Below are 27,986 nucleotides of genomic sequence, written 5' to 3'. Positions count from 1 at the left end.
TAGGGTGGAATTTGAATGAGAAACCTGTGATTTTTCTCACAATTATTTATTAAGTTACCTTACTATGAGCCAACTATTGATTATCATATCTTATGTTGGGTCTACCAAAAATTGGTAATTTATTTTAAAAAGTGATTTAAATCTTTTGCATGGTTTATCAATTTCCACCAGAAAGTTATATTCCCAATGTCTTAACCTTTGTAGGAGGGAAAGGAGATCCGGTCCAACATTTCCTATATCTATACCTTTAACCAAGACATGGGACAAGTCTTCTATTTAGATATAGTTTTTCTCCCAAGTAATTCTTAAGGATTTTAATATCTAAATCATCTAATGACTCACTCCTCTTCTGGCTACTGAAATCAACTAAGTGTCATGTGATATCACTGAGAAATAAATACCAAGAATAAATACAAAACATTGGAAATAGTGCCAACCTGTAGATTGAGTGCAGTAGGAACAATCAAAGAGTAATGATTCATACTTATTTACTTAATTTTCAAGTAGAATTTTAAACATGAGGTCAGAAAATAATCAGTGCCTACTAAGAAGTAGTGATTCAAAAATTTAATAGTAGAAAAATAATTTTGTAAGAAAATTATTTTTATTCTGTGTGTTTATTATTTTTAACATTTCTTAGATAATTGTTAGTATATGTATGTGTCTGTGTGGGTTGGCAGCGGTTGTGATATAGACTAAAATATTCAGCTATTACCAATCATGTAAGTCATAACATTAGTTATAAAAATTGTACTTTGCTACATGGAAGACTACCTAAAATGATCTCTCTTCATTTTGGTTTCTGCCTCCTAGACAGCATAAAGTAAGGTGCACAGAGACAGAAGACAAGAGTCCCCAGCTAGCATAGTGATCTTGATCAGGTCAATTAGCCTCTCCAAGATTCCATTTTATTTTCTGGAAAATGAAGGAGCTGGAATAGAAGATCTTTGAAGTTCCTTCCCTCTTGCAAATGCCAAGTTCTTCTTGCGCTATTCCTCTGCTTCTTCCAAATCTTTACATCCCTATTGGAATCTACTCTGTTACACCACTCCTGGCCACCACCTTCTCCTTTCGAATAGCAGTTAAACTCTGTACTATTAATTTTGAAGTTACAGTTTATTTAAATTAGTAGGTTTGCTGAATCCTTTTTTGTCCCCCAAACTAAACTTGGATCTTAGATCTCATAGCAAAAACTATGTCTTTAACCTCTCTATTTATTCCCACTGCAGATTTCCACTTCATTGCTACATAGTGCAGTCTGGTGACATCTATAGCATTCCAATATTGAATAATTAATGGTTTAAAAAAGAGAGAAAGAGAAAACTAAAAAGTGGAATGACTCCCCTTTTATTTAGTTGTTCACCAGGTTTTATAATATATTCTACATTCATCCTCTTTATTTTCTCATACCAATGTTAAGCCTTTATTTTTTGATACCTGGACTATTTAATAACTTTCTATGTATTTTCTGTCTCTGTCTCTTCCTGCTAATCCCATTAAACTGAATGCATGCCTTCCTCCAATTAAAAATCTAGTCTTTTAAGTTCCCAACCAAGTTTTTCCAAACTGGCCTCTTCCTCCTTACAATATATTTTCTTTCTATCTTATTCAAAGATTAGCCAAATATGAAATATTTTATACTTCCTCACATATTATATTTTGAATCTTGAACATTTTTTACTTATCCCTTTAACCAGATGGTAAACCTAGCATGTTCCTTTAATATAGTATATACCTCCTTTAAATATGTGTTGATTTGAGGTGTTAACTTCACAGGAATACAATGAATATTTGACCTTAATATACATAATATAAAGGACATCTTTTTGGCACACTGTGGTAGAAAAATAGTCAAAGGTTTATTTTCAAAGGTAATTGTGATTTCTATGGAGCAATCTTTAGTCTGAGCAAGCAAGATAGTGTGTTTGGCTTTGTGGATTAACATTATGAGAAGTTTATTCTTCTGGAGAGAAAATTTTGCTATATAACTGTAATTAGGGGAAAATCAGAGATTAATGATGCATCATATTCTAGAGATTTAACTGATAAGCATCAATAAATGGTTTTCTCAACTTTAAATGGTTTGCAAAATATTATTTCTACTAGAGGCCTGGTGCACAAATTCATGCACATGTGGGGTCTCTTGGACTGGCTGGTGATTGGGGCCAATCGGGAGGCTGGCCGGCATCTAGAGGGAGGGACCGTGGAAAGTTGGCCCGCTGAGGGGAAAGATCATGAGTGGTTGGCCAGACAGGGGGAGGGACCGTGGGAGGTTGGTTGTAGGAGTGCACTGACCACCAGGTGGCAACTCCTGTGTTGAGTGTCTGCCCCTTGGTGGTCCATGTGCCTCATAGCAACCGGTCTACCAGTCATTCAATTGCTTAGGCTTTTATATATATATATATATATATATAGAGAGAGAGAGATAGTTTGCTCCATGTACAGAAAATAACAGAAACTGGGTCCCTATGCAGAAAATTCAGTATTTATTCTAAAATGTAAATTGTTGAGTTATTGGGATTATTTCATACCCTCCAAAAGAGTATCTAATCAACCTCTACTAATTACTTTCTCTATGAAAGCCTTCCAGACCATTACGGGTGGGGTAACTCTGGTCAATGCTTTAGGTACTTTTTATTAAAGGCACTAGAGGCTCGGTGCCCAAAATTCATGCAATGGGGGGGACCCTCAGCCCGGCCTGTGCCCTCTCGCAGTCCAGGGCTCTCACAGTCCGGGACTCTCGCAGTCTGGGACCCCTTGCTCCTTACCACCTGCCTGCAGTGGAGGCGGGAGAAGCTCCCGCCACTGCCACTGCTCTTGTCAGCCATGAGCCTGGCTTCTGGCTGAGCAGTGCTCCCCCTGTGGAAGCACACTGACCACCAGGGGGCAGCTCCTGTGTTGAGTGTCTGCCCCCCTGGTGGTCAGTTTGCGTCACAGTGACTGGTCGTTCTTCTAGTCATTCCGCTGTTCAGTCAAATTGCATATTAGGGTTTTATTATATAGGACAGTGTGGCTACCAGATAAATTGCCTCATATAAAAGTACTTACCACAAAGCCCTATAATGGAAGGTTAAGTGCTATACTTAATTACTAATTTCAGCCCTTATTATCTATATTTTGCTGCACAGGCACTTTAAAAGGAACCAAGTATAGTCTGTTAGTTTCTTCTCCTCTCCTTATAGAATTTGGTGGTAAAGGCTATGGTCCAACTATTTTTCTAATGAATAATAACACAAATTTTAAAAAATAAAAAATAGCCATCCACAAACCAACATAAAAGAGATATACTAGACATTTCTATTAAACTTATACATAAAATTGCTCTGTTCTAACAACTTTAATCTAGATGACACTTAAATTTGTACTCAGCCTTCATGGAGTTGTGGCAGATGAAGCTCCAAGAAAAAAGGGCATTTGACATTTTCACGGCTTATTTCCTACCTCAGCATCATGCTGAAATGCACACAGAGCAGATGATTAATAAAATACTGATGGCAATGATGGTGACTCCTGTGAGCTCTTCACATATTGATCATTAACTTTGTATATGCAAATATTTAAATTCCCCACAGGTGCTCTAATTTTCTTGAGGGCAAACTGCATTTTACCCTTGCTTGCATCCTTCAGAGTAACTGCAGCTTTGCTTACTCTGTGTTCATTAATATTATCTAAAATACTTTTTTGGTAAAGGACTAAATATAAAAGGTTGCATACAAAATATCTATTTCTAAAGATTTGCTCATTACCATGACAGTGCCAGATTCTGATTTTTAAATACATATATATTTTTATACTGAACATCCATTTAATTGGTAAATAAAGACATTATATGTGTTAAACAGATATTAGTCCAGAAAAAAAATATACAAATATTTGCTGACTTAATTAATACTGCCCAATCTTAATGACCACTATTCAAATTGAATATTAGCATGCCACAAAAACACAGGGACCATAACTTTTTTGAAATATAGCTAGTACACCATATCTGGTCTATTTAATCACATGAGCTATAATAAAATAGTGAGGTATGAAAAATTTTAAAAACAAAAATATTTACCCACATGAACTAATAATGCATTAGTAAATTACGTTCTGATGATCTGTGCTTGGGAAATGCAAACCATACTTCCCTTTTAGAGGTGAATTATGAATATTAATATAATAAAGCCCAGTTTAGCCACTTTCAATTTAGTTTAATTCAGACTTAGCTGAGAGTGGGAATTCCTCTCTCCCCCAACATAGGTCATCATTAACATTCACCAGAACAGCGTTCTTAAAGATACCAATTTGGAAAGTGTGGAAAGAGTGAAAAAGTTTCTAAATGAAGGTACGTTTAAATCATTAACTGGTGAAACAAAGCTAGGCTTCAAGAGGCAACTGCCACTCTGTAATAATAATAAATGGATCATTTTACATGTTCATGTCCACTATTAACAGATAACATATTCCAGGGTCAGGATCTAGATCTCATCCTGCTTTCTATCTTTTATGGAGTCCAGGGCCATGACTTCCTCTCAGTAAGGAGGTATTCATTCATTGTATTTTAAGAAATTCACCAATTTATTTTTCTGTAATTCCATCAAGGATGTAGTTATTAAAAACAATACATTTCAACTAGGATTTCAGTAAACGCAATAAGGGATTGTTGGGGGCTATGTGACAATGTGTACAGATTTCAGGCACTTTCCTCCCAGTCTTCCAGTCCACCTTACTACAGACGGCCACAGAAGGTACACATTCTCATAATTATAGTGTAAAATTGGGATAATTCCCCAGGATATCAATTCTGCAAATATTTACTAAGTACCCACTATTTGCCAGTACTATAATAGGCAGGTATTATTAATGCGCTTGCTTCTAAATTTTGTTATAGAGCAGCTTTATACTGCATTTAATTGAGCAAATATTTGAAGAGCACAAAGTTTATAAAAGAGGTTTGAGATGAGGGTTAGAGATGTAAAATTTTATAAATCAGCAAAGGTGCACAAAGGCATCACAGACACTCGATTCCATAATCGTGAGTCAGTACTAAGGAAGCTTGATCTTTGTTTAGTAAGTTAGTTATTTCCTCAAATTGTTTCTTCCAAGAAACAAAGTACTTGTAATAGAGGGGCTCATAGATACCTTTAGGTAATCATTGTTATTGTGCAAAATGAAAATTTCTTTTTACACTCTTTCTTTCTACTGTTCTATAGCTCTTCTTTAAAAAACAACACATCCACATGCCAAAAAAATCCAGTTCTATCTAAAAGGGGAGCAGAGAAAAATGAGGTTGATGTTTTTAGTAATCTCCTTTGTACCAAAATGTAGAGAGGATTATAATGGCAATAAATACCTTTATACTTTTAATTTGCATTTTACTTTAAAATAACATGTTACTTTAATTGAGAATATATGCAATCACAAGTAACAACGGCTTAAATTTCAAATCTACTGCCTTTGTTTCAATAGCGCAGCACTCACAAAGCTCATGAACTATGAACACGATCATTTTTATTTTTTCTATGATAGCCTCACGTTCATTTTAGAGACTTGAAATGAGTGATGCTGGTGTCAGAATCCTCGTGAAACCCCACAGCTATGTGACAGTGAAAACAAACCTCATTTATTTTCAGGCTCTTATAGCTACTGACTTACAGGTACTACAAATAGTTCCTTTACTGTTTCTCTGGTTGTCCCATGGCCCACCTGCACATTTCATGAGTTTCAGCTGCATATCACCATCAAAGGAATCACCTGGTTCTATTTCTTTTCAGGGAAACGGGTTATAATATTCCCTCCCTTAGCTTTAAATTTTCACTCTGTTACTTTTGACAAAGCCTTTCCTTTGTTCAAATGGAAGGATCCAATTAAAAAAAAAAACAGCTTTGACATGGTGTGCCCTTTATGTGTGCATTTTTCTGATTTCACTGATGTTCTAAATTTCACAAACGGTAACGTGTGCCTTCAAGTTCCTCTTTAAAATGCCATTTGCACATCATATCAAGAACAGTTTAGGACAGCAGGACATTCACATGACTCTAAAGTCCAATAAATACATGATGGTTTCTCAGAAAACCCACAATTGGGTGAAACGAACGCAAAACACTGTTTTGTTTTTCATTAAATCTTCCCCGGATACCCATTCACTGGCTTACCTGCAGGGTAGCGCTCAATCACTGGCCAGCTGTCCACCTGTAAGGTGGCATTGCCACCACTCCTCGTGAAACGCACTACGTGGTATTTCCCATCGTTAATGATTGCATTGGACTCTTCGATGGCGATGTCATCTGTCCCAACATTAAATTTAACTCCAATTTTTCCTTGGTGCTGGAAGAGAGGAGGGGGAGAAAAGTTATATAAAGTTGCGCTGATCCGTCAGCATTTAGTTAGAATTACATACAGGATATTGATCAAGAACATGCTTCAGACAACGGCTGTTTTCCTCCGATTTTACTTCTGAAAGACTCATGTGGAAGAAAGGTTCTTGACATTTGGGTAAATCTGAAGCATCTCTTTCATGGATAATTGATATTCCAAAAGACACTTTCAAAAGAATTGAGCTGCCTCCTTCCCAGAGGTTGCCACAGACAACATGCACAGCTGTCTGTGTGAAAGGACATCCTTTCATCTCCCGTCTCACCGCTCCTTTAATCCACTCTTTACATTTCATGAGAAAAATGAGGCTTGACATTCTCCCTTTTAATAACTGGGGAAAACAGAGCTATGAAGTCTGTTTAGAGACAACTGACAAATAATCACAATATAGAAAGTCACTCGAAAAGGTATGGGCATGCAGGCAGGCATTTAAGTGCAGTTTCTTAGTCATTATTCACACACACACACACACACACACACACACACACACACAAATCATCCAATCCTATGAGTATTTTATAGATGATGAAACTATGACACAAGAAGGTGCAATGACTTGCTCAAGGTCACATAACTTAATGGGTGGATGGGTACTGGAATTAGAATTCAGTTCCCTCGTTGTTACTTTCTATCTAAGCTAAGATATGGCTAGCTATGATTCTATGATTATCAACCCCCCTCTCTGGATTATGCAAAACAGCGTTGCAAATCTAATTCTAAGCACAGAGTTTGTTATTGTTAACTTGAGAACTGCATACTACACGGTGGCAAAGAAACATGGGCTTGTGTCCTCTGCTTCTGAGAAACATTCTCTAACAGTAGGACTGTCAACTTTATCATGAGTTCAGTGGGTTTTTAAAACACTGCAGGCCCTTGTTCGTGTACATAACCTCAAATTCTCTGTAGTTCACCTTTCGTCAAACCTCCATTGGGAAGAACTCCATGGGGGCAGAGGAATTTAAAGGGCATGTACTCCATCCATTTCTGCAGAAATTAACCATCAGAATATTGAAAACCTGAATATTTGGACCGCATCCTTTAGACATCTTGCCAGATTCTCGGCATTGAGCTAAACAGCAAGAGTATCAGCTTACATTGAGAATTGTTATACGAAAACGCTGTCCAAAACTGCATTGATTAAAGGGAAGTACATGAAGGTGTTATTTAGACAGTGCTCATTGCCCTCCTCATGCACACATCCTAAAGGTTTCTATTTTTCTTTTTCCTGGTCCTTGTTGTCCATAAAAGATCTTTTTCTTATAATAGGTTAATATGGTTTCTAATTTTTTAAAAATTTTTATTTGTTTCAGGCTTGACAGACAATATGACAAAATTACATTTCTTTTTTTTCATATTTCATTTTTGACTTTGGTTATTAGGAAACTCAGAGTCAAAGTGAGTAGGACAGTTTTTCTAGCTGCATAGACTTCTGGAATACTGTTGTCTCCTGGACTTATTTTTATTTTCTACCATATTTTTCATAATCCTTACTTCAAAATGTATGCCATTATTAGTTATTCCAGATTGTGTAGAATGATTCAGGTGATAAACACACACAACAACAACAACACTGTGTTTCCAATAAAACTTTAAATGTATCCAACATTCATCCAGGGGACTCAGGGAAGTCCATGCAGAGATGCAGGCATTCTCTTTTAGGCATTCTCTTTATTTAGCAAACACCTTTATAGTGTTCTAAGTTCTAACTGCAATACCAAGTCTGGTATTTCTCATAAGATCCCTGTGAGAAAGGTACTATTTTATCTCCGTTTGACAGACAAGGAAACTAAGCACAATGTGATTAAGTAACCTGGCTAAGGTCACACAGTGAGAGAGAGAAAAACTGTGATTCAAATCCAGGCAGTCTGGCTCCAGGATTTATGCTCCTCATCATTATATTAGGCTGAATTTGGGGAATATTGGCTCATCCCAACTTCAGGTAGCAGAGCTGGTAACTGTAGATGTTCCTTGCTACCTGTTTTCTCTTTCCTGCTGGAGTAGGAACACCATAGGACCTTGCATTATGCCTTGCAGATTTTACAAATGTATCAACTAATGTGTGCTTAAAATAATTTTATAGAGGACAGAAAGCAACTGATATTTAGATGCAATGGGATTTACAATAAAATGTTTTTATCTCCGTTTCAGTTGCAATCTTAAAATAATCAGTTAAAAACAAATAGATCACTACTTTCTTATTACAAAATGAGGTAAAAGACTAAGCCAAACTTGCAAAGGAAAGCACTGAAAATGGCTCTTGGCACCCTAAATTTGGGACCTACTATTATTTCCAGCCCATGAAAGAGAAAAGAAAGGCCAAGAGGAGATCGATCATTAGAAGAAGATTTGCGGGGAGAATTGGGATATAACATGTTTTGCAGGTACAGCCAAGGTGGAAGGTAGAACTTCAGAAAGTTTGGTTCTTGTCTCCTGGAATTTGGTGGCAGTGGTTCAGTAAACTGGGATTTGACTCTTGCCTGAGAAATCTTCAAGGGGAAAGACTGTGACAAGGTGATTAACTGACGGCAGAGCAAAGATATTACTGTGACAGGAATCACTTGTGAATGAGTTTATTAGAACAAAGAACACGTGAGCATTGCCAGTGGAACATGGGTTAGGAAGCCAGCTCAGAATTGTGTTGTGTCCTGTCTGAGAGAGCACCCGTGGTGAGGGGTGGTGAGTGGTGAAGACAACGCAACAGAAAGAACCAGGAGAAGCAGTAATGGGTATCTGGGGAGTGAGGGGGGAATCCTAAATGACCATCTGGAGGAGCACCCACCCTCCTCAAGGGAACTGCAGGTAAAGAAATTCCAATGATGTTGTTAACAGCACAAAACTCACCAAAATGCCCCCAAAAATGCTCCTCAGAGTCAACTGAAAGCATAGGCTAAGCCCAGCTAGATGGCTACTATTGTATTAGGCAACTAAGATCATTTCTGTCTCTTATGTCATCTTTCTTCTGCCTCATCCTTTGGAGGATGAGGAAGGAAGATAAGTGAATGTTGTGGGAACAAGAGGAGAAACAACCCCAGTGCAAGTGGCAGCTTCCAGTCAGCCCATGCAGTGCCAAGGGACCAGCTTTAACTGAGGCTGCATTTATTATTACAAAGGAGTGAACTGAAAGTACTTCTTATATCTACAGTGAAAGATGACATTTTACTACCCTAGAGCAGTGATGGCAAACCTTTTGAGCTCGGCGTGTCAGCATTTTGAAAAACCCTAACTTAACTCTGGTGCCATGTCACATATAGAAATTTTTTGATATTTGCAACCATAGTAAAACAAAGACTTATATTTTTGATATTTATTTTATATATTTAAATGCCATTTAACAAAGAAAAATCAGCCAAAAAAATGAGTTCGCGTGTCACCTCTGACATGCGTGTCAGAGGTTTGCCATCACTGCCCTAGAATGACCAAAGTAGTTGCACTTCCTGGGGGTAAGGAAGAAATATTCCATAGAACATGTTTAAATTCCTGTTGTGCCCTAGGAATCACATATTTCAACACAGAGTTGTAAAACAATAGAGTTGTCCATTGTTTTTAGGATCTCTTCTATCACAGGCATGTTTCTTATCTCACAATAGACGAAAGAAATTATTAAAGTTTCCCACCCATAATAGTCAATTGTTATCAGAGCTCTATGCTTTAAGGAGATTCATGGTCCATGAATAGAAGCTAAAAGTACAAAATGCAACAAACCAAACATGTCCCTTTACCTCATCCCTAAATTTTCTGCACTATGAAATGTAAAATGCTTATTTTCTAGGGTACAAAAATCCCCAGACTTCACAGACATGCTTTTCTTGCAACACAGTAAAACAAACTATTAAGAGATAATGAGGTTTGGTAATGCTTGGAAATCTTCTGACTTTGAAATAATGTTAATCTCCCTCTGAAAATGTTAATTTAGTCCTTGAACTTCCAACATCTTTGATATCTCATGGATCAAACTCCAACATCTGCTAGAACAGAACTGTATACCACTAAAGTAGACTCAAACGATAACACACTCTACCCTAATTCAGATATTATTACCCCACCCAGGTTACATCACATCCTTGAAAAACAATTAATCATAAATGATAGACACAGGATCATTTTTCCCCCTGAAAACAATTACATTAAAATGCATATAAACCACAAAATATTAATATCAATTATATTTAGGACCTACATTTATTTTTCCATTCAGAAATTGTAAATATTCTACAAACACATATCTCCCATGTTGACAGAATAGAAAGCCATTTCAATTATAGAAACAATAAGACTTGCCGAACTTTCTTACCAATGGGCAATTACAATTTAAAAGAATTCATTTCAAATTCTTATTCTCTGGGATTAAATGTGATTGTCTCCGGCAAGTTCTCATGAATATTGCATTAGGAAAACCAGCAGTAATTTCACTGGACATGTACTGATCTTTCGGCATTGTATCTTCCTTGAAATGGATAACTGGCTCACACTATAATTTCAAAAATCTATTATAAGAATATCAGTAACGAGGCATTTATAATTTAATGAAGTCTTTCCGTGGATTCATTAAATAAATAGTGACAAAGTAATTATTAATTTTTTCACAAAAGCTCATTTCTGAATAATGATTATGTTATTAAACCAACTTAAAAGGAAACATTATGAAAGATGACACTGGGAAGGAACTTGAAAGTTCTAGCCAGTAGCACTATAGTTTAATGCACCATTTAATTTCAGCTGCAATCACATATTCATTTGAAAAATATTTGATTAAGATTTAATGATATTCTAGATATCTTCGGCATACTTCAAGCAACATGTTTGTATGTTATAGATGCAGATATATTTCCATTGATGTGTATATTAAATAGATAAAACAAAATATATATATTAAGATTTAGCCTGGATATAGCATATAGAAATGTCACTGGCTTTTTTCTGCTACCTGGGATTATTATGCAGAAATATTTGGCTCAACTATGTCTCGGAAAATAGACCAATAAAAATAGTCTCCTATTTTTTGGTTTATTTGCTTATACACTCTGATAGAGAACATCAAGCAATAGGATGAACAAGTGTACAACCTTGGACAGCATGTAGATTAGCGGGGAGGCTTGGTTGTAGCCTACAAGCTTCTATTGCAGAATCCTATATAATAATATGCAAATTGACTGTCACACCCTCGCACAAGATGGCTGCCCCCATGTGGTCACAAGATGTCCACCACAAGATGGCCAGGAAGGGAGGGCAGTTAGGGGCGACCAGGCCAGCAGGGGAGGGCAGTTGGGGGTGACAAGGCCTGCAGGGGAGGGCAGTTAGGGGCAACCAAGCCAGCAGGGGAGGGCAGTTGGGGGCAACCAGGCTGGCAGGGGAGCAGTTAGGCGTCGATCAGGCTGGCAGGGGAGTGGTTACGGGGTGATCAGGCTGGCAGGCAGAAGCGGTTAGGGGCAATCAGGCAGGCAGGCAGGTGAGCGGTTGGGAGCGAGCAGTCCTGGATTGTGAGAGGGATATCTGACTGCCAGTTTAGGCCCGATCCTCTAGTCCTATATAATAAAAGGCTAATATGCAAATAAACCAAACAGCAGAACAACCGGTTGCTATGATGCCCACTGACCACCAGGGGGCAGACGCTCAACACAGGAGTTGCCCCCTGGTGGTTAGTGCGCTCCCACAGGGGGAGCGCTGCTCAGCCAGATGCCAGGCTCAAGGCTGGCAAGTGCAGCAGTGGTGGTGGGAGCCTCTCCTGCCTCTGCAGTAGTCGGACATCCCTTGAGGGTTCTCAGACTGCGAGAGGGCACAGACTGGGCTAAGAGACCCCCCCCCCCAAAGTGCACGAATTTTGTGCACCAGGCCTCTAACTTTATATAATCCTATACTCCAGGGGCCCAATTTGGACAGAACTTGACGATGTCTTCAAATGCACTCCATGCTTGTGCCCATTTCAGAATACAGGCCAACTCCCATGTTCCGGCTCTGCATTATCAGCTGAAATCAGAGTCAGGCTAAATGGTGTGTTTTCCTTGTCCAGAGACTAATCTTCACCAGAGACTAGAGGCTTTAAGGCTCGAGGGGGACTCTGAGGCCTGCAGTCACTGTGGCTGGAGTCAGTAACAGCACAGAGTGTGACAGAAACCCACCTGTTCTTTCATCTCTAAACAAATACAAAAATTCAGGGAATTTCTAATTCACCCCAAACACATTTCCAAATTAATGACTTAAAGGTCCTATAGACTGAAAGAGATTACATCTCCCACTCTGGATGGTCCATAATGTCAAGAAGTGACTTTCGTTTAGTTATTTTAACCTGGAATTAAACTGGAAATGCACTTGCCCCCAAATAAAAATCCCACACTATTACAAAAACCAAAAGCTACTGCTACCCTGTCTCCCACTTTCCCCATTGAGAAACAATTTAAAAATCCATTCAGTTAATAAATAAAAATCAAATATATAATATGAATTCTGCATTCTGCATAAATGTGTGGACAACGCAATATATAACGTATGTTCTCTGTCTTTGGGAAGTTTTGATCGAATTGGGACATCATGAAAGCAAATAGTCATACCCACAACAGAATCCAGAGAGCAATGAGAAGGAGCTTAGGTGCATGGTAGGGGAGGTTTCTGAAGAGTCTCAGTGAGTCTCCCAGGAGCCAGCCAGCATTTGGACGCCTATAGCACAGATAAATACCAAAGACATCCAAGGACATAGAAGATATGTCCCCTCTGCCTCCCATCTGTCTGTCCAGTCCCTACATACCAGAGTGCTCACTGGGTGTTGGGCACTGAGCTACACATGATGTATCTACCTGAAACTCCTAGCACTTCATCTATTCTCTCTCTTCTTAGAGAGTTTACTAATGTGCCCCAGATCACATAGTTAATGAACATCAATACTACAACTAACCAAGTTGGAGGAGTGTCTGAAACAGATGACTTCAGCTGTGTTTGTTTCTAGGAAAAGGTCTTGACACCCAGGCATGCTCAGAAGACTGAGTCGAGAGTAGGGTTACTGCAAAGTGCCTCGTTCCTTTCGGCTAATTACACTTCCGTGCACCACACAAGGAATCAGAAGTGGGTGAGAGCTAGGGTGATCACACCATCCCAGAAGGATCATATTTAGTGCTAACACAAGGTAAGAAATTAATATTTTCCTTTTCCACAAAATCTTCATTGAGATCATATGCCTTTCCTAATATGGCTCCATTCTACAGAACACTAGAGCTCCTTCGGCTCCATGAAGTAATATCCTGACAGTATTACCCTCCTGGAGGTTCACAATCATCTCTCTGTCTACAGAGTATCTAGCAAAACTCTGCAAGCCCTGACACTCCACCTTCACACATTATTTAGGTGTGGTTTTTATGAACCTGTTTTAACTCCTCAACCATATTTACAAAAGACTGACTCATTTTTCACTGTATCCTTCACAACTCTTTTCACACTACCTATACATTTGTAATTTTCTAAAACTCTTTCCCGTACAATTTTCTTTTTTTAATTGTGGTATAATTCAGATATCATAAAATCTGCCCTTTTAAAGTGTATGCTCCAGTGGTTTTAGTATTTTCATGAGGTTGAGCAACTATCACCACTATTTAATTCTAGAACATTTTCATCACGCTTCTTTTGATGAGATAATGCAGATAAAGTTCTTAGCGCACTTGATGACAACTCAGCCCCTGTGAGTTTTATTATTACTAGTATTGGTTATTCTCACACTTGGAAAATAAATGTTTTGCTCCATGAATAGACTGATGGGAATAATGCCTGAATTATATAACTAGTACCACTTAGTTAGAATTCAGTGGGGCCTTGACTTACGAGTGTCCCGACTAACGAGTTTTTTGAGATACCAGCTGTCTCTCGGCCGATTTTTTGCATTGAGTTGATAGAGTAATTTGAGTTAATGAGCTCCTTAACGAGCTCGGTCTCAGAATGAATTAAACTCGTAAGTCAAGGCCCCACTGTATATGATATCTCATTGATCCTCAAAACAGCTCATGAAGCACTGTATCTATTTTATAAATGAAGAAGCTCAAGCTCAGAAAGGCTGAGATCTGATCAAAGTCAGAGCATCTATCCACCATGTGGCTCAAAAAGGAACATTCTAAAATCCAAACCTATGGGACAAACTTTCTTGCTATTGGTCCTGAAGCAGAAACTGCTTAATTAGACAACCTCTGTGACCCCTTCCATCGCAGTGATGCTATGAGGCTATAATAAGCTGAACTGGATAGCTAAGCAGTTAGCACAGAAAAAAATTAGAAAGTACTAGTTTTTGAAACACATCAAAATCACCTAAATTTAAATTTGAGTCTTAGATTTTTTTCAGAATTTATAAAATAAATGAATTCTAGGATTTTTAAAAATATTTTTAAATCAGCAATTTTCCAATGTCCCGCTGGGTTCATTTTTCTCAGAGTAACCCGGGAGGCCTTTTGTAAATCATGCGTGTTTTTTGCCAGACAGTATAACCCTTCCTCTCCAGGGTTAATAGAGGGACTGGTCTGTATGGGTAAGAATGCTTGCCTTGCCCAGTGTGTAGGACTTGGTGGTGTAAATGAGAATAGGGTCAATGAGTTCTCCTCTTGACGATGAATAGACCATGAGTTCTGGTGATAACACTAACTCCTCAATACCTAATTTCCTCACATTATTTTTCGTTAGATAAAACTATCAAAAATAAATGTTGACATAAAATTAGCCCACTAAATGACTGACTGATATATCTTTGAAAAGGGCAATAACCCTAATAATAGTGTTTTTGAAATTGTCTCTATTTTGCTCATTGTGCCAGTTGAGCCAATACTGAATCATCCTTTCTACTTAAAAAGGCATTCTTGAACCATTATGAACTTTTCCAGTGTAGCCAGAAGCTCAGAGAGAACATCACGCCTTTTTCATGAACCTTCCTGTCGTCAAAACAGCAAACCTCTGCATGATATCATATCTGCTGTAGAATGAAATACAGCTAACTTATCCTCTTGGGAATTAGAACCAGCTCATTCAGATCACCAATTCTGTATTTTCACCCCTAAAATAACAACCATTCGGAACTTGAAATCCTCATCTTTAAATGTGTAATTATAAAGAGTGTGTTCTATCATAAGCTTCTTTCCCTGGAAAATAAAAAGTCAGGAATTAAATAGAGCGAAAAATGGGCATTGACTGCTGGCCTATGTAAGGTTCTTAATATTTCACATGTAATACTTCTGGTTTGAATATTTGGCCCAGTGGTCTGGCATCATAACAAACGCCTCAGGCTGCTGCATGGAGATCTAAAACCACACTGGTTTAAGGTAAGCCTTGTCCAAAGTGCAATGAGCTAATCAGATATGGCTTGTATTTTTGTTAAGTTTACTTTTACTTGTTTTATTACTGTTGCTTTAAAAACCTTTGGTTACCAGTAGATGTTAAATGAGCTTTGCTCACACTTTATAGTCATTCTGGAAACTCTGTGCCATAAACATTGTATTTCAGGGACTGATTAAAACCATACCCTTTGTTTCTCTCTGATTTCTTGTCTTTGCACCGTTACACTGCTTGGTATCCCCTCCACCAGGAACTGCACGGGAGAAGACACTTGGCTTTATCAATTCTGCTAGTTGTTGGCATTTCTTTGCAAAATGATTTTCCTTTAAAAACGGTTTGGGGTTATTTGTAGATTTAATTTACTTGGTGTATCTCAGGACCATCATTTTGGTGAAGAGCTGATTATATAATTACAGTCTGACTCTAAAGTTCCAAATCTATAGCACAACATTTTTAAGACAAACAAAATATCATTGGATGGTGATTTTAGTCCTCTGCATGGCAAATGTAACCTTAGTAATTAGGTTGTAAGTAAAACACAACCAGCCTTTGCATTTTAAAAACTGTTTTTAAAAATCAAAAACGTATCAAGAGATATATGCAATTATTTTAAAGGTCTCAGTTGATAAATGCTTATTAAAGAAAAGGTTGGTTTGGAAGGGATATCATTTTTTTTAAATCATGTTTGTGAATCATGACTTGTAACCAGAAAAATAAGAACGAGGTGATATTTTTAAGTGTGTTTGAGGGGCTGATTTTTAAATAATGCTGTCTTGGTTTTCACAAGCCTCAAGCAGAGCCCTAACTTGAAATGCATTCAAGAGAAAAGCTGACAATGCTACCTCCCTTCTTTTCTTTCTTATTGACTTCTAGTCCAGGACTACCGGTCTGACATCCTTAGAAAAAGCAAATGTGTGCATATGGGTGGAGAAATGCATTCACCAAAGACTATTTTCTATAGAATCAGCAAGGCTCCATTATCCCCAGCGTGGTAAGTCATCATTTCTGCAGCCATCAAAAATAAATCTATGTTTATGTGTGTAATTTTGGCACAAAAGAGTTTCCAGGAGAGAATGCAGAATCTCTAAGGCCAAGGTTCCTGATGATTATGACCTTTCTTTGTCTTAATAAAACAATACTACTCCCACAAAAATAAAATAATGTCAAGAAATGCTTACCAACATTTCTTGTCAGTGTATTTAGGTGCAGTGTGTTTCACAAATCACCGTACCATTCTCTGTAAGACTCAAAATTTTAAAACTGTATTTGTTGGCTGTGTTTACATGCATTCATTTCCCTAAATTGCATGATTTTCTTGCCTAAAATACACTAAAATTTTTGGAAGTATCATACATGAGCTTAATCCTCAATGATGTTCATTCATTCATTCACTCATTCATTCATTCATTCAACAAACACAAGTAGATTTCTTACTATACTCCTTGACATTCTGCTAAGTTTGGGATAAAGGGTGGTTAAGAAAACAGATGGCACTGCTGCTATTATAAAGCCTAAGTCTCTCATTATTTCTTTATACTTTAAACTTTGTATTAGCATATAAAGTATGCTAAGTGTCAAGAAGGAAAAGAGCAGGGTGTTATAAGAGGCAGTGAGTGATTAAGGAAAGCCTCTGTGAGGAGGTGTAGATGTGAAGAAATCAATCATGGGAGTATGAGTTTTATAGGCAGAGGAAATATTGGCCCCACGGAGGAAACCAAGTATATATAAAGACAGATGCTTTTATGTACAAATGCAGATTCAGATATAAATATATTGACTTCTTATAAAGATAGAGATATGTAAATTATATATGAACATATGTTGGTATTATCTAGAAGGTTTGTCAAAGAGGGATAAAACTAGGTTATGAAAGTATGCATAAAAACTAAAATATATCATTTGCACAAATAAAGCAACTGGAAAAAGATAGCTAAATATATTTCTAAAATCTTCCAATCTAAAAATGGAAAATAATTGATAAAACCTAACAGTATGCATCTTGGCACTCAATTGTTTGTTCCTAAGTTTCATTCATCAATGTGCTTTATGATATGTAATATATAAAGGCTTTCTGAATCAACAGGGACTTGCTACATTTTCCAAAAGTCATTTACTTCTACAATGTCAAAAAATGATTCATCATCATATGCTTATATTTCAAAGCTCATGTAACACGTTTCGTTTCTTTGTGGGGTGGAATGTCTTGCTCAGTTATTTCTCTAGGGAGTCCTTTTATCTCAAGATGTAGCAAGTATTCTCCTTAAAAATACTGCTTGAAATCACTTGACTAGTTTTTCAAGTACCCTCCTCAGATTAGTTGAAGAAAAGTTTTCACCTTTAACCATTTTATCTCCCCATTCACCTGGAAGAAAAAAATGAGCAAGGTTCAATGTCTGAGTCCCTAAAAGGCAGTTTCCCAACCACTGAACAAGTCACTTCAAACAAGAGCAGAAATTCTTCATCCAATTCTTCTTTTGAAAAAAAATTCAAATAAATAGTCAAAAATATCCATTTTTTCCTGCAATTTAGTCAAGAGTTTTGAAACCAACAACACAGTGAGTGCCCATATCCAAATAATTCATAAACATTGTGAACTTGAGATAAAAGTTTAATGCTAACTTCTCAGGAGCAGTTACCACTGAGGATTTCCTGAAATCATCTCTTCTCACTGTTGACCTAAAAGAGCCACAGGATATTTTGAGGAGATGTGTGGATTCTGATAAGAGAGTAAAGACAGCCTGAGGGAGAAATATCTGGAGCAAAGTCAAGTTATCAGCCATCTAACAAAAGAACACCAGCTCTTGCTCTCTCTACTTCCTCATGCTCTCTCACACTGGCCTTTGCTCACCATGAATGTACCATGTTCTGTCCTATCTTAGGATCTTTGCTGTTCCTTCTCACTGGTTAGCTCTTTCCCTGCTTCCCACTCTCACATAACTAATCCTCTATATTTCGGGGGGTGGGGGGGAGAACTTGAGAATTTTAGGGTGGAACTGGTCATTGGATCTGCTGGGCAAGAGTCCAATGTTTATCTGTGAAAATGCCCTTTTATGAAACAAAATTTGATTAGTGGATACCCAGTGAAGTACAAAAAAACACTCACCTAAAGTTCTGTCCTAACAGTAGTTGAAAAGCCAGTGCCATATAGGAAGGCTACATCTTCCTTGATTAACAGTACTCTTCAGTGGACCTTGGGTTATCTATGATAAATCTTTAATTATTAAATATCACAGCAAGATTAATATGCTGTGTTCTCATATTCCACTTACATGCTTCCCCTGCCAAACATGCCAACTCTTTCCAAATGAACACAAATCAAACCTAACTGAGAAGATAAAAATCCACTGAGAAATTAATCACAAATATCATTCTAAGGCCAAACAGAAGCCACATCTAACTTATTCAGTTGTGTAATCTCAATGAGTATGAATATTCAAGAAGGGCTGCATTTTTTCAGCAGATGCATGATGATGATGGTGACGGTAACAGTGATGATGATGATGATGATGACGACGACAACTAATCTTACATACTTGTGATGTGCCAGGCACTCCTTCTAAGCAGTTTATGGGTATTATAATATATTAGAATATATATCATTATATCCATTTATTTGATGAGGAAGCTGAGCCTCAAAAGGTTTGTCCCAAATCACATGCCTAATAAGCATCAGAGCTATGATTTGGTTTCAGGCAACCAGGTTCCAGGTTCTAGGTTTCGTGTGCTTAAGACCATCCTAGTGTGCCTCTCAGAAAACGTCCAGGTGCTAAAATGAGTCTTAGTGGCATTACTAAGCCTCTTGGAAAGAGAAAGATGCTAACATCTTTACTATTGTGTATACAAAGCAATATGTTGATTGCTTATCAAACCTTACTTTCTTTAATCCTCAGAACATCTCTGTTGTTAGCTTATAATCATCATGCTGAGGATATTTGAACCACAAAGCAAGAAGTGTAGTGATTTTTCTGAAGTCACAGCGCTAAAACATCATCTAGTCACATCAACACAGTCCTATCTGGTTCCAGACTAAGGTTTTTCAACCACACCATACTGCCTCCCTCTAGACACTTTTCAAGATCCCTTGGAAGTTAGAGAGGCCACATGAGAGTATTCCAGAGCCTCTAAACCAGTGGTTCTCAACCTTCCTAATGCCACGACCCTTTAATACAGTTCCTCATGTTGTGGTGACACCCATTTCATTGTTACAAATTGAACATAATTAAAGCATAGTGATTAATCACAACACAATATGTAATTATATATGTGTTTTCTGATGGTCTTAGGCGACCCCTGTGAAAGGGTCGTTCGACCCCCAAAGGGGTCGTGACCCACAGGTTGAGAACCGCTGCTCTAAACCCTTAATCATTGTATGAGGCTTTGAACACTGACAAAGTTGCCCAAATGGGATAGGCAGAACCCAGCAACTCTTCTTTCATGGGCATTCAGTTAATCCAGGTATTCAGTATTTGGTAGGCTAACACTTCACCACCATTAGGGCCAGAGTAAATTTTCTCATACTTCAGTAGCCTAGGGTAGTGGTCGGCAAACTCATTAGTCAACACAGCCAATTATCAACAGTACGACGATTGAAATTTCTTTTGAGAGCCAAATTTTTTAAACTTAAACTATATAGGTAGGTACATTGTTATTAACTTAATTAGGGTAATCCTAAGCTGGCCTTTGCTAAAAACGTCCTCAATCTGATTGAGGTACGTTCTCTGAGGTCGACCCCTTCCAACTCTCCCATCCACACTTGTATACTTGTTTCGTCTATCTCCTTTCGTTCATCCTCTCTATATGTCCAAACCATCTCAACATACCTTTCTCAATCCTCGACACTACATCTTCTTTCACTCCACAATGTTCCCTAAAATTAACTTAATAAACTTTACTTAAAGTTTTAAGTCAACTTCGCACTCTATGTGCGCGCCCGCATGTGGTATTTTGTGGAAGAGCCACACTCAAGGGGCCAAAGAGCCGCATGTGGCTCACGAGCCGTGGTTTGCCAACCACTGACCTAGGGGACAGAAATGGAGGCAACAGTATCCTTTAGGTTTAATTATAATTTGGTATGTCAGCAAATGCTCAGAGACTCTATAATGAAGGATCCCTTAAAGAAAGGGTTTGTGTCTTTCCTCTCTCCCCGTTGTCTGAATATCTGTTTTCACCTAGTATCCATTTTCCCTACAGCTACAGATTTCTTTAAATCATTTTTAGTATTTGCTGTCATTTTGGAAAGATGTGTCTCAAACTTCCAATCAAATCCAATAGAATATCCATCATCCTGAGAAAGTAGTTTCCCAGTAGGGATAAACCTAATATTTAAAAATAAATATTAAAATTTTTCATCAGATCAAGTCTTCCAAATGTCAAAATCAATAATCAAGAAAACACGGATCTGAATTTTGTAAACAGTTTGGTTGCATTAAGAAACCATATTTATATAGTACTGTGATATAAAGCCTTTAAATGTCTCAGAGAGATGAAATAAACATCATTAAGTATATTTTATACAAATATAAAAATTATGTAGATATCTAAAACTTTAACTTTAAATATGAACTGACCCAATCAAAATATTTTTTATTGTAATTTTTCAACTTTTTTAGTTTACTCTCTAGGTCACAGGCCATTTAAGGCCCATGAAATCATCTGGCCTGGCCCTGACAAGGCATTAGGGATGAGTTAATCAAGTGTTTGACCAAATACAGCAGCTGACTTTTAAGTTGATAATTTTGTATGGCCCCCAAATTATGTTATAAATATCCAAATGGCCCTTGGGAGAAAAAAAGGTTCCCCACCCCTGCTCTAGGTTATGATGATAAATGTTTATATTAGTCTTATTTCTTCTTCTATCTCACATCTCTCTTAAAAATGTGACCATTCAGATGCTTTTAATACTCTCCTTCCATGAATGTTTATGGACTATTTTTTTATTTATAAATAAAAATTCTTAAAATGGTTTCATTTTGATCTTAGTCTTTTGAAATCAGCCTCTCAATCATTGCTATCTTCTCTTTCTCCCTAAGCCTAGTTTTTAATGATAGCATTTTTATTTTTAGCTAATTTCATGCAAGATAGTGCCCAAGAATGCCAGCTTTGGGAAAATGCTTCATGCTAGAAATCTTAAATAACCCATACTGCTCCAAAAAAATGGACACAAAAAATAGCAGAACTCTTTCTCTTCAAGCAAAGAGCATACTTTTGATGTTGACAAAAAGAGAGAAGTATATTTAATACATGCTCTGACTGCACTCCAATTTACAACTAACAAGGGACAATCTATGACTTATTCTCAAGATTCAACAATTACACTTAATGATAGGTGAGTAAGAGATGTGGGAACCATTTAAGTTTGAACTGAGATGCAAAAAGTGTGAACCCTGCACAACTGGTTTAGTGACATTAAGCTTTTATTAGCTTTTCTAGTCAAAATTAAGTTATTCCATATTACTTTGAAAAAGAAATGCAATTTCCTGCTTTAATGAACTCTATCAGCCTCTTTGCTATTACATTTTATACCCCTCAAAATTCCATAAGAAATTATGAAAATATTTTCAAGACAGATGTATAAATGTATCTTATAAATTTAAGTGCTTTCTTAGCATTTTACTTTATGTTTTTAATGCATGCTGATTCATCACTGGCTTAAAACATCAAAATGTCCAATCTACATTACAAGAGCTGAGCTATTCCAGCACATTTTCCTTACAAATGACTATACTGACAATGAACACAGACACTAAAATGCACTGGTTATAGAAGGTGTATGATTATTGGTTCAAAAGTAGGCAACACTCAAGTTCTCCAAATAAATACACACGCAAAGTAAGAGAATTCAATGACGACACTAAAATTAACCTTTCAACCTCCAAACGTGCATCTTGCTGTCTTCTACCCACACACTGACGGAGTGTTTCTAGGATACTGCCAAGCTCTGGCTGGTGTGTTCAGTGGTTAGAGCATTGGCCTGTGCACTGAAGGGTCATGTACCTGCAGGTTCACTCCCTGCCCCCAGTCTTGGCATTTTCAGGAGGCAACCAGTTGATATGTCTCTCCCTCCCTCCCTGCATCCTTCCCTTCTTTCTTTCTCCTCTCTGAAAAGCAGTGGAAAAAATATCCTCAGGTGAGGATTAACTTTTTGAGTGCCAGGGAGCGCAACTGTGCTCCTCCTGCAATTTTTTTTTCCTACTAGTATTTTATAATACAATCAGCAAACAATACATGTCAAAGATGAAAACAAATGTAGTAAAGGTTTCCTTAAGTTTTGAATATGTAACTTCATTTACTTGCGATTCATAATTTTTTTCCTAAACTGCTGTAAAATCAGCAAAAATTCCTTGGCAATTTTAGCATAGTTCCTAGGATATTGGTTGGCACTCAGAGGGTTAACAACAACAATAAAATACTGGTGAACTTTTCCATTCCTGAGACGCATCTTAATTTTACTACAGCTTATTTTTTGGAAGCGTATGTATTATTTCTGACTTTCTAAAAAAAAAAAAAAAATCGCCCCCCCCCCCCCCGCTTTCATTATCTTGCTAGTGAAAACTCTCCTAGAAATGTAAATGGTGTCATACTGTCCTTCCGTTTACCCAGCTGAAAGTTACATAAGGTATATTTCTCATTCATTACTTTACTAGCCATCTATATAATTATTAAAGAGACTACTAGGGACTTTACAAAGTTACTATTATTTAGCTTCTTGCTGTACTAAGAATTATTATATCACAAATATTGTCACATACTACATTCTAGGATATTTCTTTTTTTTTTTACCCACATAGTAAAATAAAAATGTCAGACAAATTGTCAGTTTCTTTAAAAAGAAGACAAAATACTTATCCATCAATCTTCCTAGCTATATTCATACATTGTTCCAGAGCTGAAACTGATAAACTAGAACAGAAATAAAAAGAAAATGCCAGTATAAAAGGCTTTGTCAAGATAGTTTATGCTTCAGTTATTAATAATGTTGATTATAATATTAACAGTAAACTTTAATTGTCAGTTAATATTTCCTATTTTCCCAATTTATCTTTTTTAATATAGCACAAAACACAGTTCTGATCTGTAATGGCCACAAAATGAATATTTACTGAATATTGATTAAATCCTCACATCAATTCTGAGAGGCAGATATTATTATTATCTTCATTTTATGAATAAGGAAACTGAGGCATAAAAATGGTTAGTCAATTGCCTAAAGTCACTCTGCTAAGCAGTTGAAGAACTAGGAATTGAATCCAGATCTCTTTAATTACTACTATGCTATATTGCCTTTTGGGGGAAATTCCTAGAAATAGGTCACTGCCAGTGAAGAAATATGTTTTAGAATATAAAAACTGCTAGCCAACTACCTATCTTAATTTCACAAAACTAGAAGTTTCTTATACAAAAGCTAGTGAAATGCAGCACCCATACACATACATAGGTCCAAAATCCATAGGCCATTTTATGTTATCACTAGAGGCCTGGTGCATGAAATTCGTGCACTGGGGAATGGGGGGGTGGGCCTCAGCCCTACCTGTGCCCTCTTGCAGTACGGGACCCCTTGGGGGATGTCTGCCTGCCGGTTTAGGCCCACTCCAGTCCAGGACCCCTTGCTCCTTACAGCTCGCCCGCTCACTGATCCTTACGGCTTGGCTCACTGCTCCTTAGTGCTGCCATGGAGGAGGGAGAGCCTCTTGCCACCACCGTTGTGCTCGCCAGCCATGAGCCCAGCTTCTGGCTGAGCAGCACTCCCCCTGTGGGAGCACACTGACCACCAGGGGGCAGCTCCTGCATTAGCGTCTGCCCCTTGGTGGTCAGTGCACATCATAGCAACCGGTCATTCCGATGTTCAGTCAATTCACATATTAGGCTTTTATTATATAGGATTGTTACAATTGACATAATTGATATACTCCTTACATATATTCAATTGCATCTAAATGCATAACCTACTATGATAAAGATGTAGTGCCATTTATTATGTCAGCTCCTATGTGACACTCTACATAATACCTGATTTAATCTTTATGATTTTGAAGTAAGTTTTATTTTGATCACTTAACAGATGAGAAAATGTAGCCCAGATTTACACAGACACTAAATGTAAACCCAGGACTCAAGCATGGTACTTTCTGACTTCAGATGCCATGTATGACAAAGACTGCTGAGATGTTTCAAAATTAGGCAATCTATTAACATGGATCATTACACCAAATAAAGAAAAACAACATAAATCATTAAGATAGATTCTGTAAAGATATATGGTACATCCAATACCATTCTTGATTTTTATGAAATTCACTTAGTATAGCAGAAATAAAAAATATTTTTCAGCATGATAAAATCAAATTTTAAATGACTGGGAATAACATGTCTAACACTAAAAGCATCCTCAATAAGGTAAGAAATTTTTATTTTGCATTAGCACCCATATATTTTAGATTTGTTTTAGACATGTCAATCAATGCAGTATGACAGGAAATAAAAATAGTTTAAATTATTGGGGGGAAAAGGAAAACACTTACACACTGCTTGTTACTAAACTGAAACTACACTGTTGGATGTAAAACAGGCATTTTAAATGACATAAAGGTGCCAATCTTCAGAAAACGATTCTAGGAATTAGACAGTCAAATATAAATGCATACATTATCACAAAGCGTAGAAAAAGACATTCAGTAAAATACCTTAGAATAAAAGAAAAATAAAACATGAGTTTAATGTAACTGAGTCTCCTTTTAAATTATCAGTATTCTAAATATAACACTGTCAACATCTTCTCTCTCATTTTATTTCCAGAACTTAGGACTTTGATTGACTCCCGTTAATATCATGTTTTATTTCACCCTATTTGCTCAGATTACTTAAAACTTTACATTGCAAACAACTATTTATTTTGGATACCCATGAAATAGGAAATTTATAGGATTTCCATTGGTCTATTATTTTAGAGTGTTTTATGATGTACCAGGAAGCAACAGGTGAATAAAATGACAAGGTCTTTGCCAAAAATTGAATGACATTGAATACTGAATACAAATATTGAATATTAAAATCACACAAATTTTAGCATTGGAAAAAGGTCTTAGGCCCAAACTCTCCATTCAGGAAACAGTTCTAAAATATCTCGACAAAGGGCACTTACATTCTCCTTGAAACCTGCCAGTGATATTGCTATTTCTCAAAGCAGCTATTCATTTTCTAAAATCCCTTTAAACTAAAAATCTCCTCTCTGTAATGGTCTACAGTATGAACCAGTACAATGTGTAATCTGTACCTTTTCCCCTATGACAACCTTTCACTTTTTTGAAAACTGTTTTCCAGTCTACTTTTCTTCCACCCTCAGCTCCAGCCTTCTCCCGGAGAATCACTTTCTACTTTTTAACTCTTAACCATGCAGAGTGGGTTTTCTAACCATTCACCCTTCAGATATTCAATTTGCTGACAAACTTAGATTCTAAAGGACCTTAGCACAATACATTGGCTTAAATGTAATACATAGGATGGGTACCAAAGAGTGTGCCACTTCCCTTAATTAAGGCATTATTCTTCCATCAATATTGTCTAGGTTGTTAATAGCCACACTCATTAGTTGCGAATCTGAGCTTTTAGTAAACTAAAATCCCTAGACTTTTGCACACTATTCATTAGCAAGCTATTTTCTATGTATTTATTCTCCTGGCTTTGAATATGCAATTACAGGACTGTAACCACACCCTCCAAACCCCCTGGGCTTTTTGCTTTTGCTCCAACCTTTTCTTCACCCAAAATAGGCTCTCCCAGCTCTGCTATCTGAAAACAGGAACTCTCTTGTTTATCTGCGGCTTAATCTTCCTCAATTCCATATTACCCTTCCTAGTGCATCATTCTAATGATGGGGAAGATAACATCTCAACAGGAGTCAAACCACACAGCTTTCTCTTTTCATCTGTCATTATATCCTCTCACTTAAGCAGATACCTCCCTTGTCCACCATTTTTTCAGAAAACAAAACAAACTTACATTACATAAGACTCTACTTATTCTGCTTTAGCCTTGATGAGTGCATACTTACTGGCTTAAAGCAATCCCAATCTCTCTCTCTCTCTCTCTCTCTCTCTCATCAACATCATCAACAGCATTTTTGGTTTTACAAGCATTTTTAAAAATACACTTTTAATATATTTTGAGTTGCGAACTCTTCCTATGGAGACAGAATCCAGAGAGGATTGAAGAGCTTTGCTATGGCTTTGACAGGCAGTGTAGAACTCAGGATCAAATGTGCCTGGGTGATGGGGGGGGGGTTCCCCAGTCCCATGTGAACCCAGCCATGGTTTATTTTAGTAAAATCCTGTATAATAAAAGGCTAATATGCAAATAGACCGAACGGCGGAACAACTGAACAACCAGTTGCTATGTGTGCTGACCACCAGGGGGCACGTGCGGAACATGGTGGGCATCAGCCACGGTGGGTTGGTGAAGCAGGTGAGCGGGGGCACCAGATCAAGCGGGATGGTGGTCACTGTCATTGGGGTGAGCCTCTGGTGGTTACTGAAAATTCTTTGCTCTCGGGCCTTGCGGTCACACCTGCTGCAGGCCCCACTCGCACCTGCTGCTGGCACCTGGTGCCGGTCCCTATCACTCAGTGCCATCAGAGGGTGGGAGCAGCAGCTGCCGGCCCCAATTGCCCCTGAGGGCTTCTCCACCTCCCCCTGCTCCTGAGGGGTGATCAGGGCAGCAGCGGCTGCTCCCACCCACTACTGGCATTGGCTCCAATAGCTCCTTGCCGTCAGCGGGTGCAAGCAGGGCCAGCACCATCAGCACATGGGATCTGCAGCAGCAGGAGTGGGGCTTCTGGCAGACAGGGGACCTGGGGCCATGGCAGGAGGGGCCGGGTGAGGGCGCGGAGGATGGGCCAAGACCCGCCCCTGTGCCCACCGCAGCCTCAAGGCCCATAGTTCCTTTCAAGGTGCACGAATTCGTGCACTGGGCCCCTAGTTGAGAATAAAAATCACATTTACCTCAGAAATCAAGTAAGGATTACATAATATTTTATTTTAAAAAGTACTTAAAATACTGCCTAGGTCAATGTATATTATCAATAAGTATAATCTATTATTAGCATATTACTTATACTTTCCTAGATATAAAATGATCATCAAAAGAAATCAGAAACTAGTAAGTTCTTTATTTTAGGAACATAAGACAGTCAGGTGCCTATACCATTTCCATTGCCAGTATCTGAATGTGTTTCCTCCCTCATTGCTCACTTCTCCAAACATCCCAACCCTACCACTCCTTTGAAGCCAAGTCCAAGCACTACCTCTTCCAAAGGTCTTCCCTGAGTTCTTCCTGAAGTC

The 27,986-nt window shown here is 37.7% G+C and overlaps 1 protein-coding gene across 1 annotated transcript in view; it reads right to left on the bottom strand.

The window, feature by feature from the left end:
- The window catches only part of NRXN1 (neurexin 1), a 973,903-nt gene that overhangs the window by 135,165 nt on the left and 810,752 nt on the right, over positions 1 to 27,986 (bottom strand). The window contains exon 19 of the mRNA XM_023746047.1: positions 6,141 to 6,312. Coding sequence (XP_023601815.1) covers positions 6,141 to 6,312 — 172 coding nt within the window. The remainder of the gene's footprint in view (positions 1 to 6,140; positions 6,313 to 27,986) is intronic.

This window comes from Myotis lucifugus, unplaced genomic scaffold (assembly GCF_000147115.1).
Source record: "Myotis lucifugus unplaced genomic scaffold, Myoluc2.0 scaffold_6, whole genome shotgun sequence".
Lineage (NCBI taxonomy): Eukaryota > Metazoa > Chordata > Mammalia > Chiroptera > Vespertilionidae > Myotis > Myotis lucifugus.
The sequence above is the reverse complement of the archived record's forward strand: the minus strand, read 5'-3'. Positions and strand labels throughout refer to the sequence as shown.